Below are 21,446 nucleotides of genomic sequence, written 5' to 3'. Positions count from 1 at the left end.
AGCTTTTTCTTGTGTCTGCCATAGACAGTCCAGTTCTCACCACCATACACCACACAGCAGCATGCTTATAATGATAATCTAGTAAACTCAAGAGTGTTTGCAACAACAAAAGAGGAATTTCTTTATGTAGCAAAGCAAAGAAGTAATCCCATGGAGAAAACAAATTCAGTAGTCCTGCACGCAGTCTACCTTCTGCAAGCTGAACTCTGGAGAGTTGGAAATTTAGAAGGCAATACTGAAGAGAATTGCGGTAGTGGAGGCATCTGGAGATAAAGGATGTATGTGGATTTCAGCAGAGATAGGCAGAGAAATGTAAAGACATTGTTGCAGAGGTGATAAAATGGTAGGCTGAATTCCAGATCTGAGCCATGAGGAGAGAGTTCAAGGTAAAGGTACATGACAGAGTTTCCCATGAGACATTAGCAGCTTTTTACGCTGTAGTTGGTATGGTGAAAAGATGCACATTCCGGGGATGAGGGACGTTAATAGTTATTCTGCCTCAGGGAGGTACAATATATCTTTGGAAAGTTCTTTGGTAACATAGGGCAGAGAGACTAGTTCATTAAATGTGGCAACTAAATCCCTCCTTCTTGGATAGTTAGTTAACAGAACCATGATTCTCGCTATTCTCCAGCACACTCTGAGCACTTTCCAGTAAGTTTCTTCCAGAGAGAGGAAGAGCAATTGGGTAGCTGCTCTTGCAGTCCCAAAAATGGGGGCTGCAATTCTGGACAGCATTTAGATTGGTGATAAAGTTCGTTAAAAGTTAAATCTGTTTTTAAGGTGCAGTAAGTGTTGATAAGACTGACACACTTATTCTGCTTGTATGGCTGCTAGGACCTGACTGGGGGAGTTTGCTGGGCCAGGCAAGGCTGGGAACTCCTCTCCCCAGCCACCAAGCTCCAATACCCCCAGCCCTGCTGGCTCCGGCATTCCTACCAGCTCCATGGCTCTGCAGGCTATGTGGCCTTGTGAGCTCTCCTGGGTCTGCAGTGCCCACAGCTCTGGCAGCCCTGCTGGCTCCCCAACCCCATGGGTTCTGATAGCCCCACCAGCTTTGCTTCCCTACCAGCTCCAGCAGCCCCACTGGCTTTGCTGCCCTGCTGGCTGTGGGGTCTGCTGCCCTGCAGACTCTGATGGCCCATGGGCCCCACAAGCTCCACTGCCAGCCACCAGCAACCTCTGCTGCTGGGGCTCTCTGTTCCAGCAACATTTATAGTCCTGCTGGACCATGGATGTTGGCAGACCAGAGTCCCAGACCACAGAGGTTCCACCTGAAATAGCAGTCTAACACAACTGATGAGCACATACGGGCCTCACTAATGTGTCCTCGCTGGTGTAAGACTGTTTAAAAGTAGACTTATGTATGAGACTACAAGGCTGTCACATTCCATATGTCGTGGTTTAACTTTTTAAAAAAAAATTCAGAAAATGAAGCCATAAAATAAATATAATATTGAAAGTTTCTGGAAATGTGTAGAATTATATAATTTCGTATATATGAAACCACCTCTTCAGAGCTTGTTATCTTAACTCTAAGACCACTCAGTGACTGTTCTTAGACAGAAAGATGGAGAAAGTTTTGACTCAACTTTACTGAGTTCTTTTCACCCTTAGCCATGTGAGAGTTTAGAGTTCAGAGGTAAGGAACTTTGTTGGCCTTTTTTTTAAAGTGAAATTAATCTTTTTTTCAAAAATTAATAAGTTGCCATCTGCAGATTTGTAGACTGGTTTCAGAATGTGAATTCAATAAACCATTACAAATGTAGCCAACCATGTTATGCAGGGTAGCCATTCTTCCTGAAAGCAGTTCTTCTTGGAGCGGTAAGGAAATGTAGATCTCTCCAGAGGGCTACTGGAAGTACTGAAATGAAACAAAGGTATTGTATAAAGTCATCATTGATTGGTCTTCATGCCAGGACTATTTTGAAATACAACAGATTTAAAATGGATAAAAGGACATATTTTAATTTAATGTATAATTAAGCTACGTAACTCATTTCCACTGGGGAAATTTGGAAGTAAATAGCTCTTTTTCATAATGATTATATATTTATACACCTAAGAATCATGTCTAACTATACTAGCTAACCTGAACAATTACAAAGATTATAAACGTTTATGTTCTAGTATGTGAGATATGTGGTGTGGTCCAGTAGCATTTTTATTATATATAGTAACATAAAATTAGATGCTTAGGGTTTCTTTGCATCTTTCCTGAAACATCTAATATTGACTGCTTGACAAAGGATTTCCAGGCTACTGTATGTAGACAGTCTCTTTTAATTTGGCAATCTCTATGTACCTATGAACCCTGTGTTGTTGAGGAGATAATGAACAAATACATTTCAGCAGCATAGAGTGTGTTTCATATCAACCAAGGCAACTCATTCCGTTTGAATAAAAGTTAAGTCTACTTTTGAAGTGTAGTGCATCTTAATTTAAACTGACTTGAAATTATTTGCTGGCATACTGGCAGCAAAGTGGTGAACTGCCTCATAGTTCTCGGTGCAAATAAAATTTACACCTTACATGCCCTTGGGCACAGCATCTTCAGTGATCCCTCTGCCTCTCCATGTTGCCATGTCTGGAGCCCCCTTCCCGCCTCCCCATCTGATCCTGTGACCTTTACCCCGCGACAGCCCTGTGTGGCCTGCTCTGGCTCCTCTTCTGGCTTCAAGGAGGCTGCTGTGAATTTTCACTTAAGGAGAAAATGCACCCGCCACTTCCTGCTAGCTGTTTGCAGCCAACTTCCAAACCAGTCACCCTCAGGCAACTCAGGCTGTTGTGGTACCAGAGTGACCACTGGTGGGCAAAAGTTGAAACTGAGCTACATTTTCTATGGAAAAAAAATCTGCCTCTCTTTGACAAGAATTCTGTGCACACTGTGAACATCACCGAAGGGAAGGGAGCATGACATGAGACAAAAAATGTGTGGAGTGTCTTGGCCGAGGATGGGGAAAATCAGGAGGCTCCCTTCCTCATAAGAACTCCGAAGTGGTTTGGCCAGCTGTAGAAGGGCAGCAAAATAGCCCAAAATATATAAACTTGCGCTGTTAAAAACCCCTGCCAATTGACAGCTAAAATTAAGTCAATTGACCTATCATCTACTCGCACCCCTGGAATTATGCCAGTTCCCCTAGACAAGAGGTGAGCAAGAGGCTGCCAGCGGACTGGATTTAGCCTGCCAAGCCACTGGATCCAGCCTGCAGCCACCTTGCCAGAACCCTTAGTCAGAGAGCAGCTCAGCTTTAAAAAGCCAGCTGCTCTCCACTCTGGACAGCTGGGGAGGGAGGAAGGAGTCTTTGCATGCTGCCCCTGCTCCCACCTCCAGCAAAATCTCTCATCTCCCATTGAAAAATTTCCAGTCAATAGGAACTGAGAAATTCTGCTGGGGGCAGGGAGAGTGTGGGAAGCCTTCTCCCTCCCTTCCCTGACTCATACCCGGAGCGGAGCCATGTGGAGTAGTGAGCAGCCTGCAGCAGACAGTCTGCCTCAGGTTTCTGCAAAGCTGCTGGTTGGGAGCTACATAGATAAGTACCTCCGAGCCAGAGCCTACCTCTGACACCCCACCTCCTCTCTCCCCTCTGACTACCTGTCCAAAGCCACCACCCAAACCCTCTGTACCCCTCTTCCCCCTTCTCCTACATCACAACTTCCTCCCAGACCCTACACCTCCTCTTACACTCCTCCCCCAGGCCAGAATCCTCTCCTGCACCCATATCTCCTCCTGGTCCGTGCACCCCAAGCTCCTGCCCCAGATAACAGCCCCCTCCTTCATCCACACTCCATCTCATACCCCTCACCCTCTCCTGCACCCCAGTCCCTTACCCCAAGCTCCCTTCTGCACCCAACCTCCATCCCAGTCCACACACCCCTTCCATAGAAGTGTGGCCTTTGACCACTTGCCAAAATCTTGAAGTGCCCCCCATTAAAAATTATTGCCCACCCCTGCCCTAGACATATGCCTGTTGTGCCTAATTGAAAATCTGGCCCTGCCCTGGTGCTTATCTTTTACATTATTTCTGAGTAGCTACTGGTGGCACATGGAAAATTGAAACACATTTTATTTAGAAACCAATCTGCTTATATAATGTATTGTTTGTCTTTCTTTGCCCTCATGTTTCTCTAATAGCAATATTGGTATGAAAACAACATTTTTATTTCTTAGTAATTCATATGCTTCTGTTATCTTTTCCTCACCTTATCTTATAACTCTCCATTAAATACATCATATAGTCAGTCCCAAAGTAACCACTTGTGATTTTATTGAGGAATGAGAGGTAGAAGCAGATGAACAACTGAAACAAACTGTTTTTTCCTGGGGAACAAGTCAATAGATGTACAAAAGATCTGAGAGGTAAGCAAAGTTGCCTTGGATGTGCTCCCCAGTGACTCAGGCCTCAAAATCATGAGATGTTTTTAAAACTATAAATCTGAGATGCTTTGTTATTTGCCTCCTGATTTCTGGTTTTTTTAGGATGCAACTATTTCCAGGTTTTTCTATCATCAGGAGGACTAGCAACATTTTTCTTTAATGAGAGCTGAGATTTTCAGACTAACTCTTAAAAGCTACTAGAATCAAGAGATTATGTCAATTTTTAAGTCAATAGGGTTTTAAGAAGAATACTGAATATTGTGAGACTCGTGATAAAATCTCATGAATTGGTGATATTGTGAAAGATTTGAATCTGTTGCCCTTATCTATGATGAGTATTACTTTACTCCAGGAGCCATTTCAGTGAAATCATTAAGCCTAATTATGAAGTAAGTAAGTGTGTGAGAGAGAGTCTCTGACCACAGCAGAATAAGTATCACAACACCTTGGGGAAACAGGTATAGTAAAGATTTCCATTTTCCAGATGGAGTCTCCAAGAGTGAGAGAAGTTAAGTCATTCTAAGAACACAATTAGAACCAAGGGACTCAATTTTGTTCCAATTAACATCAATTATACAATTATGATTTCAGTGGAAGGATTTCTAATCTAGTCTAGTTTAGATAGGCTCTTATGCTGCCCTTGTCACTTTTATTTCTGAGTTCCTTCCAGTAGAACACTGGGTAACATTATGAACATCTGCCAAATGTGGTTTGTCTTCTCCCTTATCTTCTCCCTAGGGTGAGAATTTTGCATGCAGCATAGTGTTTGTTTTGGAAAGTTTTCTCTTTGGGCTAGGTTTTTTGTTCTGTTTTGTATGTACATCTATAGAGAAGGAAGGTGCAACCAGGTTGTCTGTATGGCACTCCCTTATGGCCCATCGAGACAAAACGCAATCATCTGTGGTTCCCTCACAGTCAGGTATCTCGCTTCTTAGGCCCAATGCCTTAGTGTCTGAGCCCTCTGGCCCTGGCACATTTAAGTTTCACTTCTGGGGCATTAGAGTCCAGAATAAAAGGAAAACAGTTAACTCAAAAGCAAAGTCATCCAAGGATTTGTTGACAAGACCTTGCCCTACCCAAGGCTTGTTTCCAGTGACCAGTCTCTTTTCCCAGTCTCTGGTCCAATCATGCCATGCACCAGAAGTCTCATCCAAGCAGCAGACTGTCTCAGGATTGGGGTTGGAACCAGGCTTCCTTATCAAGGAAGACTTACAGCTCTGCTTTCTGCTCTTCCTGGTCAATTCCCTAACTGAGGTGAGCTTCTACCTTTAAGAGTCATCTCGATTCCCGAGAACTGCAGGTGTAATAGGACAGGGCCAGTTGTGTCCACAAGCTCTTATTAACCAGATCCCTGGTGATATGGGTGGGTTATCTTCCCCATTGCAGCAGATCAAAGACATGCCCCTTGCACTTGAGCAGAAGGAGGTAAGGTTTATAACAATTCATAGTACATGTGGGAGTTCATTCCACAAGTCTCAGACTAGTTCCCAGGAAAGCTCTATATCCTGCACAGATGAACTTTACCCTTATGATAGAAAGCTTCATTATGCTGACTCTGGTCTTCACACCAGAGCTTTAGGCAATTTTCTAGCTATGTTGGGCCCAACATATTGTGTGCCTTGAAGATAAGGAGAAAGACACCTTGAATGTGTCTATTCTGTGAGAAGCCAGTGCTGAGAGTGAATGATTAAATCCTAAGACTCCTGACTTCCAGTCCTGTGTTCTTACCCTAGAATGACACTACCCCTACATATAGAGTAGTCACTTTTGGATGTAGCATGATCTGATGGTTAGAATAGGTAACCAAGTGTTAGGACTCCTAGATACACCTAGGAGACCTTGAGCTAGTCACTTACTCTTTCTGTATCTCTCATTCTTTTGTAAAATACTGATAATACCTCAGAAGGTGGTTGTCAGGTTGAATTAATTATTATTTGTAAAATATTTAAGAGATCCTCAAATGAAAGGTACTATAAAAGCATAAATATAGTTCTTACAGGTACAACTCAATGACACCAATGGTTAACACCTCCAAATACTTACTGCTTCCCATGATTTCAGTTGCTTCAAAGTCCAGCTGTTCACACTGATAATTTCTGTGTTTGGTCTCTGCCTCAAAATGATATATTCAGTTTCAGCAAAAAGAGTAAAATGTTCTGAAGATAAGAGTAGGGAAAATACAATAGTTTTTTCTTTATTATTTCTTTAAACCTTTCTAGTGCTTCTAAAGCAGAAACTCAGTGCTTATCAGCAGAAATAATCTTTGCTGTCCCCTTGAAAATCTCTCTAAATATGGACTAATGAGCAGCCATGGGAAATTGCCATTTGCACATACACAGTAAAGTGTCCCTTAATTTTCAGAAGGCTCCAACGTCAGTGCTTATAAATCTTTGCCCTCATGCTGTCCTCCATTAAAATTGCTTTCTGTCCAAATGAAAGTGCAGTGGATGGGAGTGAGGAAATAAGTTCAAATATCACCTCTGACACAAACAGGTAGGAACAGAACCCAATTCTCTAATGTGACACGTGCAAGTCACATCTACTTAGCCCCATTGTCTTTTAGATAAATTGTCAGATGTACTGCTTGTCTATACTCTATGTAATAAATGCATTAAATCACATTCATTCCTAGCTCTGGGAATCCAGAAATCTTTATATGCAAAATTCTGCTGCTCCTTTGTCTAGTGGCAGTTTCACACAGAGGATAACCAACTATTTCCTCATAGAATCATGGAATCCTAGGTCTCGAAGAGACCTCAGGAGATCATCAAGTCCAGCCTCCTGCCCAAAGCAGGACCAGTCCCAACTAAATAATTCCAGCCAGGGCTTTGTCAAGACAGGATTTGAAAGCCTCTAGGGATGGAGATTCCACCACCTCCCTAGGTAACCCATTCCAGTACTTCACCACCCTCCTAGTGAAATAATTTTTCCTAATATCCAACCTCTGTAACTTGAGACCATTGCTCCTCGTTCTGTCATCTGTCACTACTGAGAATATCCTCTCTCCATCCTTTTTGGAACCTCCCTTCAGGAAGCTGAAGGCTGCTATCAAATTCCCCCTCGCTCTTCTCTTCTGCTGACTAAATAAGCCCAAATCCTTCAGTCTCTCCTCATAGGTCATATACTCCAGCCCCCTAATCATTTTGGATGCCCTTCGCTGGACCCTCTCCAATGCATCCCCATCCTTTCTGTAGTGGGGGGCCCAGCATTGGACACAATAATCCAGATGTGGCCTCACGAGAGCCAAATAAAGGGAAATAATCACTTCCCTAGATCTGCTTGCAATGCTCCTCCTAATTCACCCTAATATGCCATTAGCCTTCTTGGCTACAAGGGCACACTTGACTCATATCCAGCTTCTCATCCACTGTAATTCCCATGTGTTTTTCTGCTGAACTGCTACTTAGCCAGTCAGTCCCCAGCCTGTAACGCTGCTCAAAATGCAAAGGTTTTTAATCCTATTAATCTTCTGTACAACTGGTAATCTTTGATACTAAGATAAATATCCAATGGTTTCTTTTTGCATTTTTTCAGACTTGTGCATAGCCATGCAAGAGCTACGAACAATGAATATATCTGAGCAATTTTTTGGTGGAAAATATACTTGTATAACCTGTGATTAGGACATTCATAAACACATCTTGAAAAGAGCTAAAAGTCCAAAACATTTTCCAAAACATTCTCTCATACGGGTTCTAAAGAAGCAACTGTAAACTAAGTCTTCCATTATTCTAAGGATCTCCCATTCTCAGTTTCTAATTTTTCTCTTTTCAAGTGGTTCAATCTTTTTATCATCTTCTTTCTTCTGTACTGTCTTACAGCTGCTGATGGCCCTGGGGATCGATTCATCATTGGGGAATCCCAAGCTGGTGAGCAGGTGAGTGCAATTTCTTTTCTCTTCTTTGTTTGCTCTCTCTTCTTTTTTTTTTTTTTTTTTTATTTTTAAGTCATTTTTTTCCTCATATAAGACTAAGGAACCAACTTCTTTTTTTTTTTTTTTAAACTTATGCTTTGTGTTTGTGATCCAGAATCCTCAGAAGTTGTCCAAAGATTGTATTTGTTATTGAAGTTGACATTAAGTAATTACAAAGTTGTATGCACTGTCTAGCCTGAAGCCATGTAATTTGACACCAGCGTTTCCTTTAAGCTGTGCACTGGTGTGGTCACTCATCAGAGAGATTCAAATGCTGCCCAGCTGATAAGTGGAGCATGCCCACAGCTAGGTTTTTTTGTTTCTGCCGGTGGTGCATGTTTACATATGCATATAAAAATTTATTCCACTAATGGATGGGAAAAAACCCTCACCTGGATGGAAAAGATTAGCAGGAACATAGCTTGGGACATGATCTTAAATGCCGGGTAGTGTAAGACCAGGTCAGTACTTGCATAATAGCAGACTCAGAGGAAAACCCCAGAATACTTAGCGGGTGGTGTTAGTGATTCAGTGGATGGTGGTCTTATGTATAAATAAGCAATGATGCAATGCTTTAGCATGGTGTTAGGGGATGCTGTTCTGTTGATGTATTTTTTCAAAAAATATAGAAAACCAAATTGCTAATCGTTTCTCACTGACAAATTTTCAAAAAGGCCTCAACCCCTTTATCTGTTTGTACGTGCACAAATTACTTGGAGATTGAATTTTTGCTGTAACTTATGTGTGGAAATGATACAATTTAACATATAAACAGCAAAATGAGAATCCTCTAAGAAGTCTAAAAATATGTGGAATTACATGTAAGTGATTTTCCCTTCTTCCAATTCCTGATGGTGATAACTGTTTCCTCAGATATTAGGGAGGTAGGCATTGCTTTGTTGGAAAGATGATTTGGGGCAGAGATGGGAACTAATTTGTGGGGGTGAGCACTCCATGTATGTTGGTAAGTTGTCACGAGTCATACATTTCCGTGGCATTAATGGAGGTGATGTAGAGTCTGGAAGGGAATTTGGGTGCAGGAGGTAGCTCCGAGGTAGGGCAGGAGATTGGGTACAGGAGGAGGTGAAGGGTTTGGGTCAGGAAGAAGTGACTGGGGTAGACGGTTGAATGTGGGAGGGGGTGTGAAGAGCAGGCTCTGACTGGGAGGCGCTTGGTGGTTTGCAGTATAGCAGAGCTTAGGCAGGCTGCCTGCCTACTATGGCTTCACACCACTCCTGAAAGTGGCTGCTGCTATTTCTCTTGGCTGGAATCAATGGGAGCTATGAGGACAGTGCTGGGGGGCCATGGCTGCGCACAGAAATCTACTGCGCACCTTCCCTCAAGGAGCGCACAGAGACATGGCAGCAGCAGGCAGCCTGCATGATCTCCCCCCTGTGCTGCTGGCCAGACAGAGGTGTTAGTCAGGTTAGATCTGGTCACCGGGCTGCTTGCCCATCCCTGATTGAGGATGTGAGTTGAGCAATCCTGGAGGAGCCCTAGAAGCAAGCAAGTCTATGGGAGATAGTCTGAAATGAACTTTATGTTGTAGTATTGGTAATTTTTGAGTTAATAAAATCAAATATCAGCAAAGAGACGAATGTGAACTCTACTAAGAGTGTGAATTGAGTTTAAGAGCAAGCTAAAAATAGTTCCTGCTTATGGCCTGCTCTATTATATATGTGAATTGTTCGAGAATAGATGGGATAAAACTCTTGCACTAGCACTTGGTGATAAGACTATATCATAGGTTCCTAGCCACTATATCATAGGTTCCTAGCCACTAAGAGCTCAAGTAAGCTTGCTGTTTCCCATTCAGCATGCATGCTTCAGCCTCCAGTGCTAGTTAGACTGCTCCAAATCCCTGTTTTGTAATTTCTGCCTAAGCCCATTATACAAGAGCAGGCACAAATGGAATACATCATGGGCTGCACAGAGACACTTTACAAAAGTGAATTCTTGTTTTAGGGGTATTAACAATTCTAGCACTGTGGCCTATAGTTAACATTTAATTAATGACTCTAATTAATGTCTCTGCAACTCAAATTTTTAAGAGTATGAAATCTGGTATACATTTTGTTCACTGAAAAGACTGAGTCACAGGTAGATCCTGTCCCTCAATATCAGCAATTTTTCCAGGACATGTTCAGTATTGCCAACCCCTAGAATTATGCCAGATCTGCAAAAAATTAATACCCTTCTCTTAAAAGGATTTCAAAACTAATAAATTTGACAGTCCATTCCCAATGTACTGGATAGACTGGAACAAACACATCTGATTCACAGGTATGTAGCTACTATTCATAATTTCAGATACAGTGATGATACACAGAGCCTTTTTGTATCTACTTCTATAACCAAAAAAATGAGCTGTGGCTTTCCACATCCTCAGATGTGTATATCCACCAATTTCCCTGTAGTGGGAAAAAACACCTCAGCAGCCCAACACTATGGCATTTAATTTCAGAAAGGGGAACTATACAAAAATGAGGAATTTAGTTAAACAGAAATTAAAAGGTACAGTGACAAAAGTAAAATCTTTGCAAACTGCATGAAAACTTTTCAAAGACACCATAATAGAGGCCCAACTTAAAAGTATACCTAAGTTAAAAAACACAGAGAACCAAAAAAGTGCCACCGTGGTAAAAGAAGCAATGACAGATAAAAAGATACCTTTTAAAATGTGGAAGTCAAATCCTAGTGAGGAAAATAGAAAGGATCATAAACTTTGTCAAATTAAGTGTAAAAATACAATAAGAAAAGCCAAAAAGGAGATTGAAGAACAGCTAGCCAAAAATTCAAAAAATAATAGTAAAATGTTTTTTAGGTACATTAGAAGCAGGAAGCTGGCTAAACAACCAATGGAGCCCTTGGATGATTGAGGAGCACTCAAAGATGAAAAAGTCATAGCAGAAAAGCTAAATGAATTCTTTGCTCCAGTCTTCACGGCTGAGGATATTGGAGAGATTCCTAAACCTGAGCCATTCTTTTTAGGGGATAAATCTGAGGAATTGTCCCAGATTGAGGTGCTATTAAAGGAGGTTTTGGAAAAAATTGATAAACTTAACAGTAACAAGTTACAGGGACCAGATGGCATTCACCCAAGAGTTCTGAAAGAACTCAAATGTGAAATTGCAGAACCATTAACTGTGGTTTGTAACCTATCCTTTAAATAAGCTTCTGTACCTAATGACTGGAAGATAGCTAATGTGACACCAATATTTAAAAATGGCTCTAGAAGTGATCCTGGCAATTACAGACCGGTAAGTCTAATGTCAGTACCGGGCAAATTAATTGAAACTATAGTAAAGTATAAAATTCAGACACATGGATGAATATAATTTGTTGAGGGAAAGTCAACATGGTTTCTGTAAAGGGAAATCATGCTTTACTAATCTGCTAGAGTTCTTTGAGGGGGGTTGACAAACATGTGGACAAGGGGGATCCAGTGGATATAGTATACTTAGATTTCCAGAAAGCATTTGACAAGGTCCCTCACCAAAGGCTTTTCAGTAAAGTAAGTTGTCATGGGATAAGAGGGAAGGTCCTTTCGTGGATTGATAACTGGTTAAAAGACAGGAAACAAAGTGTAGGAATAAATGGTAAGTTTTCCAAGTGGAGAGAGGTAATTAGTGGAGTCCCCCAAAGGTCTGTCCTGGGACCCATCCTATTCAACTTATTTATAAATGATCTGGAGGAAGGGTGAGGTGGCAAAATTTGCAGATACCAAACTGCTCAAAATAGTTAAGACCAAAGCAGGCTGTAAAGAGCTTCAAAAAGATCTTACCAAATTAGGTGACTGGATAACAAAATGGCAAATGAAATTTAATGTTGATAAATATAAAGTAATGCACATTGGAAAAAATAATCCCAACTATATATACAATATGATGGAGACTAATTTGGCTACAACTACTAAAGAGAAAGATCTTGGAGTCATTGTGGATAGTTCTCTGAAAACATCCACTCAGTGTGCAGCGGCAGTCAAAAAAGCAAATAGAGTGTTAGGAGTCATTAAAAAGGGGATAGAATATAAGAGAGAAAATATTTTATTGCCTCTATATAAAACCATGATATGCCCACATCTTGAATACTGTGTACAGATGTGGTCACCTCATCTCAAAATAGATATATTAGCATTGGAAAAGGTTCAGAAAAGGGCAACAAAAATGATTAAGGGTTTGGAACAGGTCCAATATGAAGAGATTAAAAATACTTGAAATTTTCAACTTAGAAAAGCGGAGACTAAGCAGGGGATATGATACAGGTCTATAAAATCATGACTGGTGTGGAAAAAGTGAATAAGGAAAAGTTATTTACTTATTCCCACAATATAAGAACTAAGGGTCACCAAATGAAATTAGTAGGCAGCAGGTTTAAAACAAACAAAAGGAAGTTTTTCTTCACTTAGCGCAAAGTCAACCTGTGGATCTCTTTGCCATAGGATGTGGTGAAGGCTAGAACTTTAACAGGATTCAAAAAAGAGCTAGATAGATTCATGGACGTAAGGTCTGTCAATGGTTGTGAGCCAGGATGGGTAGCAATGGTATTCCTAGCCTCTGTTTCTCTGGGGATGAGTCACAGGGGAGGGAACACGTGAGGATTATCTGTTGTGATCCTTCCCTCTGGGGCATCTGGTATTGGCCACTGTTGGCAGACAGGATACTGGGCTAGATGGACCTTTGGTCTGACCCAGTATGGCCATTCTTATGTTCTAATTTGCATGGTTCTAGATACAAAATTTGTATCTGCATCCATATCCACAAAAATGAGGTGCAAATAGCTACAGATTTTCAGGGCTCTAATGATCCATAGATTTAAACAGAATAATCTTATCTGGCAAATTATAACTTTTCCATTGACACCTTACATTAAATATTTTGTACAAGATTTATTGCAGTTGTTTAACAGTCACAATATTAATGATATACATGGTCATATTTCAATCCTACTGCCTCGCAGCATCCCAGGACCATTTGCTATAATGCAAAGATTTTCAACTCTCTAGCATTTTCTTGAGGGTAAAATGACTATGGGTCAGAATTTCTTGATTAAGCCTGTATTCCTTGTTGCCTGTCCTCTTGTCCCTGAAGAGGTTATTCAGGAAGCTCAGCACACTCACAGTGAAGTGGAACATTGAGAGACAGTGCATAAGCCAGTGGGGGTTCCAGTAGGCTCAGGCACTGGTTTTTGGAAGATAAGACAGCAGGGCTACAGAGCCTCATGTTTCAAGGAAGGGTGGCAGACATGAAATCTGTCCTTGGGAAGTATGCCTTAGAGACCCAAAGCTAGGAATAGTGACCCAGCTCTACTCAGACCCTGTCAGATAAGCACGTGGGATCCAGTGATTCTGGTGCTCTACTGGTGTCCATGTAGAGTCTAGAACAGGTTGTGACTGACAGCATTTGGAGCAAGTTCCCCAGTGTTGTGGCAGGAGCAGAAATAAACGTGATTAGATCCCCTGCTCCCGGATAAACTAAGGAAACAGCACATTTATTCTGGGTAAAAAGCAAAAATACATCATATTCTGTAATAATTCTCTTTGGCTCAAGAATAAAGTAGCTAAGTTATGAAAGGATTTGTACTTGTTTCCCTTTGAGTGGAAGTACATTTGACAGTATAGGAAGTTTGATGAGGGCAATAAAGCGTGAGGCCCTTACAATTTTTTGAAAGGCTTTTGAGAAACCCCTGAGGCTCAAAGAAAGTGGAGTATATCAGCATTAGCTTGATCTGATTCCTATAATAGTCTAAGATTACTGAAGATTTTAATTAGAATACTTATTAATAGTATACTAATGGGTAGAGGGGGGAACACACAGTCAGGATTCCTGGGTGTTGTTTTTATCTCGGTCATAGAATCACTCTGTGACATAGGTAAGAGAAAGCCTTTCTGTACCTCAGTTTCTACATCTGAAATGGAATTTTGACATTTGTAAACCATTTTGAAGTTCTATAATGAAAAGCACTTTAGAAGTGCAAATATTGTTATTAGTATGTATTTTACAACTTCACCATATCTAAGTAACGTCTTTCATTTTAATTATCACTTTCTTACTTCTATATATTTCATCTTGATTACTGCAGAATCTGGGCTATTACCTAAGGGTAAAGCCAACATTAAAACTAAGTTATTGTTATTATTATTATTATTAATAATAATAATAATAATAATAATAATAACAATAAATAATAAAAATAACATCTCATCTAATGCTAATAGCTTTATGCATTCTGTTTTACAGTGTCAATGCACTTGGGATGGTGTAGAAAAAAATAAAGGCAAACTAATGTAATAAAACTTAAGAGAATACCACGCTCTCAAATATATAAAAACAAATTAATATGTTCAATTTTGAAAAGGAAAAGGAAGATAATTAATATACAGTCAACAATGTTCAGTGTAAAAAAACACCCAGTCACATTCACAGGTGTGCTTGGATGTTTTAAATCATTGTGGCTAAATTGGCATGATTTTCCAGAAATGCTTTTAACGGAAAAGTTTTCCGTTAAAAGCATTTTTGGAACAGAGCGTCTAGACTGGCATGGACGCTTTTCCACAAAGGCACTTTTTGCAGAAAAGCGTCCGTGCCAATCTAGACGCGCTTTTCCACAAAAAAGCCCCAATCGCCATTTTTGTGATCGGGGCTTTTTTGCGGAAAACAAATCTGAGCTGTCTACACTGGCCCTTTTGCACAAAAGCTTTGTGCAAAAGGGACTTTTGCCTAAACGGGAGCAGAATAGTATTTCCGTAAGAAGCACTGATTTCTTACAGTAGGAAGTCAGTGCTTTTGCGGAAATTCAAGCGGCCAGTGTAGACAGCTGGCAAGTTTTTCCGGAAAAGCAGCTGATTTTCTGGAAAAACTGGCCAGTCTAGACATAGCCTGTAAGTTTATAAATCAGGAAACAGTAATTATACTAGTTCACTGGGAAATAAGCTGAAAACATAGCACATTTTACAACAATTGATCCTAATAACTGAATTATGACATTTTCATAGGCATGGTCCTTATGAGGCCAAAAGGCAATACATTTAAAATGGGAGGAAATATACATTATTTTTATGCAATATGCAATTAACATGTGAAACTCACTGCTGTAGGAGACAAATGCCTTAGTAAATTTAGCACAATATTAGACAATTATATGATAAAAATAGTACATATGTTTACAGTATAGCTAGGATAAAAATTATAGGGTCTCTAATGATTCGAGGCATTGAATTAATGGTTTAGCCTTCTGAAGTACCTGTTCCAAGTGAAAAACAGAAATAAGCAACTAGATTAGATAGACCATGTGTCTTCTTGGAGAAGGCAAATCCTTTCTCAAAGATTATTTTTAAAACGACTTTCAGGAATTAACTCAGTCGTTTTCAAGGCACCTCCTTCTGACTGGTGTCTCCTGCATCCTCACTCCATGCTCTCACTCTGGATCCACGTGGCTCCCAAACTGTAAAATCCTGTTTGTATCACTGCCTTCTGGCAGTGCCCACTGTACAGTGGTCTCTCTTCCCCATTCCAGTGGTTGTATCAGCAGTTCTTGTTCTCTATTGCCACTGTGGCCCTAAAGCCTAGCCCCTCAGGGACAAGCCACAGTATGTATAGGTGACACCCTGGTGGCAAAGCAAGGGGGAAGGGGAGGACCCAGGCCCACTCATTACTCTGGGTCCCGAGTCAGATACCCTTTAGAGACGGCCTTGTCCTGCCCTCCTCTGCTCCCCTTTATTGCCTCTAGATTCCTGGGCCGCTTCTCCGGTGACCTTTGCATGGACTCGGCCCTTCTCACAAGGTCTGCAGCCTGGAAGAAATCAGGCTAAAGCAAGCCTGGGCAAAATACAGTCTGGGGGCCACATCTGGCCCGCCAAACCACCAGGACCACCAGGCACACAGCTGCTGCAGTTTAAAGTACAGTCTGTGCGGCAATCTTTGTGTGATCTCCCTGCCCCCAGCTCAATCCTCAGCTCCTATTAGCTGGTAACAACCAGCATATCGGAGTGGTTGACAAAGGCTTCCCTTGTCGACCGCGCCGCATCTAGACTGTCGCGCCATGCCGGATCAGCTGATCGTCGGCACAGCGCAGCAGCCATTTTTATCTTAATGAAGCGGGGATTATTCAAATTCCCGCTTCTCTGACTATGCCAAATAAAATATTTTACATGGCTCCGTCGACGGAGCCATGTAGTCTAGACGTATCCTATATGTGCAGCAAACAACACTCTCACAACATAGCGCACAAACAGCATGATCTTTATGTTAAGCAAATCTGTATTCAACAATCCAAGAAGGCTGAAATGAGCTAACATTTAACTTTGTTTTCTTAGGAACTGCCATTAGTTGCTGAGAATCAATTCTTCCTGCTGTCAAGATCTCTGTAAATTTGATGACTTTGCTTCTTCCCTCCCTCTGGCTTCGGCTGTCTCAGAATAACACGAGGCTAATGCACGTGGCAGAAGCAGGACACTGTCCTAGAGCAATAGTTTTCCAGTCAGCACTACGCATATGCAATGAGTAATAGTTTTTTGCAGGATATGCAATACATATACAACCCCTGCCCGTGGCTGCAACAGCTTCCCTCCAATCCCCAGGCTGCAGCAGCAACTCGCCGGGCTGCCACATGTTCTAAGCCCGAATTGCCATCTGCCCCACAATGCAGCCTTAGCAACAGTGGAAGCCGGCCCCCAACATGGCACTGGCCTCCCACAGCTTCAACATACTCCCTCTGATCCCCAAGCTTCCCGCGGCTTCAACACTCCCTTTCCAGTTCTCAACCGCCCCCTCACTCTTCCACCCCACACACATAGTCACGCAGCCACAGGCTTTCCCTGTCCTCATCCCCACCACCATCAGTGAGAGCAGCAGTGCTGCTGCAGAGTTAGGTGGGCTTAGATTTTTTGTGCATCGCTGCGTAGGCGTGGACATTAAAGGAACAGTGTCACAGGGTCCCGGCTGCTAGGAGAAGGGGGGCGGGGCTGAGCTCCTGCTTCACGTGCCAAAGAAAAGCAGCTCGCATGCTACTTGTGGCATGCATGCCGGGGGTTGCCGAACCCTGGTCTAGGTTTATTTGATCCTGTCTTAGTATAGAGGGCTGGACTAGATCAGTGATTCTCAACCTGTAGTCTGCAGATCCTTGGGGTCCACAGATTATGACTGGGATCTTGCAAAAGGTTGTCTTTACAAAAACAATAGTTTTCAACATGTGATCCATGGGCCCGTACAAGTCTTCAGAGTACATCTAAGATTTCCAAAGAGGTCCATATCTTCATTTGAAAATTTTTAGAGGGTTCACAAATTAAAAAATATTGAGACTCAGGGTACATCTACACTGCGGGGGTTTTCCGGGATACCGGAAAAACTCTGCTGTGACCAAGAAATGCATTTGCTCTTCCACTTTTTTTTGCAGAAGAGCAAACACGCTATTTCAGGGAGCACTGTATTCCTCGTTCTACGAGGGATAAGGGCTCTGCCGAAAGAGGAGGCTTTTCCACCATTTCGCTCCATCTAGACTGGGCCAAATGGCAGAAAAGCCTCTTCCAGAAAAGCGATTGGAAAAAGCTAGTGTAGACCTAGCCTCAATGAACTAGATGACTGACTGAGGTCCCATGAGCCCTACATTTCTGATTCTGTGATTAGTGAAATCCTAGATATGGTACATGATAATTGGCCCTTTTTTAGTTCTCATTACCATTTTATTTATGCCCTGCTGAAAGACATTTGATCTCTTTTTTCCTTAGAATAGGCAAAATTAAATGCAGACTCAACTGTCAATTTTATCTTAGTAGATATCTTAATGAGGCCAGATTGTCTTCCTTCTGCAGTATTGCCCCAGTGAACAAGGCACATCAACTTTTGTCATACTGAAATTCCAATTTTATGTTGGCAAATCAGAGAATATCACCGCGTGAGATTGCAGCAGAAGGATAGATAAAGCAAACAAGAAGCTCTGCACAAAACAAGGAAATATGCACATCCATACATTAGCTTCCAGTTGATTTTTATTAACAAGATTTTTTTTCTTTATTTATTCTTTTCTCAAATGTTCAGGGTCAAATGATAATTTTACTATGGATTTTGGAAAATATAATAAAATATTATTAGTGATTAATTAAAAACAAACTTTATTTCACATGATTTATTTTTTCATATTTCTATTGTCTATTTTTTCTGTCATACATAATGCAGGCTACTTAGGAAGTTAGGTTATGTCTACACTAGCTCATTAATTCGAGCTAGGTAGGCAAATCAGGAGTAACGGTTAATCCGAACTAAAGACTTAGTTCGGATTAACTTTAAACTGCCTTGTGTAGCCGCAGGCAGTTCGTTCGAACTAAGGGGATTTAAAAATGGCAGCCAAACGGGAACATGCAAATAAAGCCCGGGATATTTAAATCCCAGGGCTTCATTTGCAACTCCGGTTGCCTGATTTGCCTACCTAGCTCAAATTAACAAGCTAGTGTAGACATATCCTTATATTGTTTCTGATAGTAATTTAGCTACACCTACACTGCCACTTTACTATACTGCAACTTTCTGACTCAGGGATGTGAAAAAACACTCTGCTAAGCATAGGAAATCATGACACTGTAAGGTGCCAGAGTACCGGCTCCCAGCAATGGTAGCTATTCCCGTTATTGAGACGGTTTACAGACAGTCCTGGGAGAGCTCTCTCTCCCAGCCTTCCTGCTGTGGGCATACTTTCACTTTAAAGCATTGACACAGCTGCACTGTAATTTTAGAAGTGCAAACACAGCCTGAGTTCTTTAGCATGGTCTTTGTGACTATTATAGAGCAACTACTAATTCCACTATACATTTTAGGCCTCAGCAGATAGATCCGCTTAAGGGTAGATATCCCATGCAAACCTAAGTAATTCGAACTGAGAGGGCACTCCTGTCAATGCCAGTAGTCCCACTTCTACAAGGAGTAAGAGAAGTCAAAGGGAAAGTGTGCTCCTTTTGACTTCCCACCGTGTGAACTGCACCAAAATTTGAGTTAAGATACTTCGATTTAAGATATGCAATTAACATAGCTGAAGTTACATATCTTAATTTGAACTTATCCCCTAGTATAGACCAGGGGAGTAGCTCCTTGCCTGTGTGCTTCAACCCTAACCCAGAATTACCACCTCTTGGTATGATATGGGAATTAATTCTCTTGGACAAATCATTCTTTGGTTTCTTACCAGCAAGTATGTCAATTTATTGCCTATTGTGGTAATTATTTTTTGTGATGTAGAAACCTGTCTTCTGGGAAAATGGCTAAAACTACTGTTTTATTTCATACTGCCATTAGATAATAATGGTTTTCAATTACTAATGTCCTGAGTCAGATTTGAACCTGTTATTCTTTAATCATAGAGGATTTACCCATTATAACTCCATTAAGAGTGTGTCTAGACTACATGGCTCCGTCGAAAGCCATGTAGATTAGGCAGGACGGCAAAGGGAAATGAAGCTGCGATTTAAATAATCACTGCTTCATTTAAATCAAAATAGCCACCGCGTTGTGCCGATCAGCTGATTGTCGGCACAGCGCGGCAGTCTAGATGGGGATCTGCCGACCCCAGAACCCTTCGTCGGCAGATCCTGTCACAAGGCTTACAGGATCCCCATCTGGACTGCCGCGCTGTGCTGACAATTTTGATTTAAATGAAGCGGCAATTATTTAAATCGCCGCTTCATTTTCCTTTTTCATGTAAACTAATCTACATGGCTCCGTCGACAGAGCCATGTGGTTTAGATGTACACTAACAGTGTATCAAGAAGAAAAAAGCCATACTATGAAAAGAATTCATTATACTACAGTTTATTTCTGCAGTATTCAAATGTTTTCCCTTTCCCTTGTTAAAAGTATATTAGTTGCATCATTTGATTGTTGTTTTTTTCAGCCAACCCAGACTGTGATGCCTGGTCAGGTAATGCGGGTTACAACAGGTGCTCCAATCCCCTGTGGTGCTGATGCTGTGGTGCAAGTAGAAGACACAGAACTCATCAGGGAATCAGATGATGTGAGTCGTAACTAAAACCTCATTGTGCTAATAGTTCTCCATGCAGCAGCATAACACCAGGGATAGCAAAAATTCATTGTGTAGTTCATAAGCTTCCAGGGGGACATGGTGTCATAACCGTCATGCCATTAGTTCTTTTCGCCCTATTTATTAAGATTAGAGTACCACTTGCAGAAGGAATTAGAACTTGCATCCTCATTCCTCTTCCTGGAATCTCAAAAACTTCTCAATATTCCTGCTTCACAAAATATTCTAGTCCATGCAATCCTGTTGAAGACTTACTTAGTCTATTCTAGTGTCTTGAATTGGGCATTGAGATGCTGCAAATTCTTTATGCACTGTAAATTTGAGAGTGTCTATTAGCTGTTTGCCCTTTGGGAGTCTCAATCACTTATTACATTGATATAAATTTCTATTAGCCGCAAGTAATTACAGATTTGGTACTTGGGCCTGCCTCAGTATTCTTAGCACAAGGAACACAATGCTGATCCAAATGTCCCACCTATTAGCACAACCTCAGAGGAGATGTAACGTGTTCCATGCAGCTCGAAAGCATTTCCTAATTTAATCAACAGGAAATACCAGATTAGCATCTCTCAGTTAGAATCTGTATCACATGCCTAAATTGTGCTACCTATTCATGAGGCATTGCTAGATCCTGCTAAATTAAACTAGCATATCTCAGCAACAATACTGTCCACCTGTAAAAGAGCTGTCTGCCTGATAGGAAATATTACATTCCATCTAAAGATTAGGTGTTTCTGTTTTCTCAGCCCTTTCCCAACTCCCTATGGCTGTAAATGAACTAACATACCTCAAAGAACAGAAACAGTTTAGAATCATCAGCTATTAGGAACCGATGACAAAATATAGTCACACCAATTATTCTAAGTTCCCTTTATGTATTGAGTGTTTACCACCAGAACAGAGGGTACCAACTTAAAGTAATCATTACAGAGGACCATCTTCTTGCCAGAACAACCCTATAGGTCTCTTTGGATGCTCCTGACATAGCTGTTTTCTGTTTCTATACCGTTAGTTACGAAAATGGCCTCCTGGCTTCAGCTCTCAAGATTTCTGAGGGAGGTCCAGAATATAGCAAAGGACCTTCCCTTGGCCAGCTTTTTTTTTTAAGAGAATACAGAAGAGTCTCTCCAT

At 41.3% G+C, this 21,446-nt stretch overlaps 1 protein-coding gene across 19 annotated transcripts in view; it reads left to right on the top strand.

Annotated features, from left to right (window-relative positions):
- GPHN (gephyrin) overlaps positions 1 to 21,446 on the top strand; it is a 527,119-nt gene that overhangs the window by 438,644 nt on the left and 67,029 nt on the right. For all 19 annotated transcript variants that reach the window (XM_089778535.1, XM_075927413.2, XM_075927415.2 and 16 more), the window contains 2 exons: positions 8,200 to 8,255; positions 20,169 to 20,288. In XM_089778535.1, the coding sequence (XP_089634661.1) occupies positions 8,200 to 8,255; positions 20,169 to 20,288 (176 nt within the window). The remainder of the gene's footprint in view (positions 1 to 8,199; positions 8,256 to 20,168; positions 20,289 to 21,446) is intronic.

Source organism: Pelodiscus sinensis, chromosome 5 (genome assembly GCF_052426305.1).
Source record: "Pelodiscus sinensis isolate ZL-2025 chromosome 5, ASM5242630v1, whole genome shotgun sequence".
Taxonomy (NCBI): Eukaryota; Metazoa; Chordata; order Testudines; family Trionychidae; genus Pelodiscus; species Pelodiscus sinensis.
Note: the sequence above shows the minus strand (reverse complement) of the source record. Positions and strands in the feature narration are given on the sequence as shown.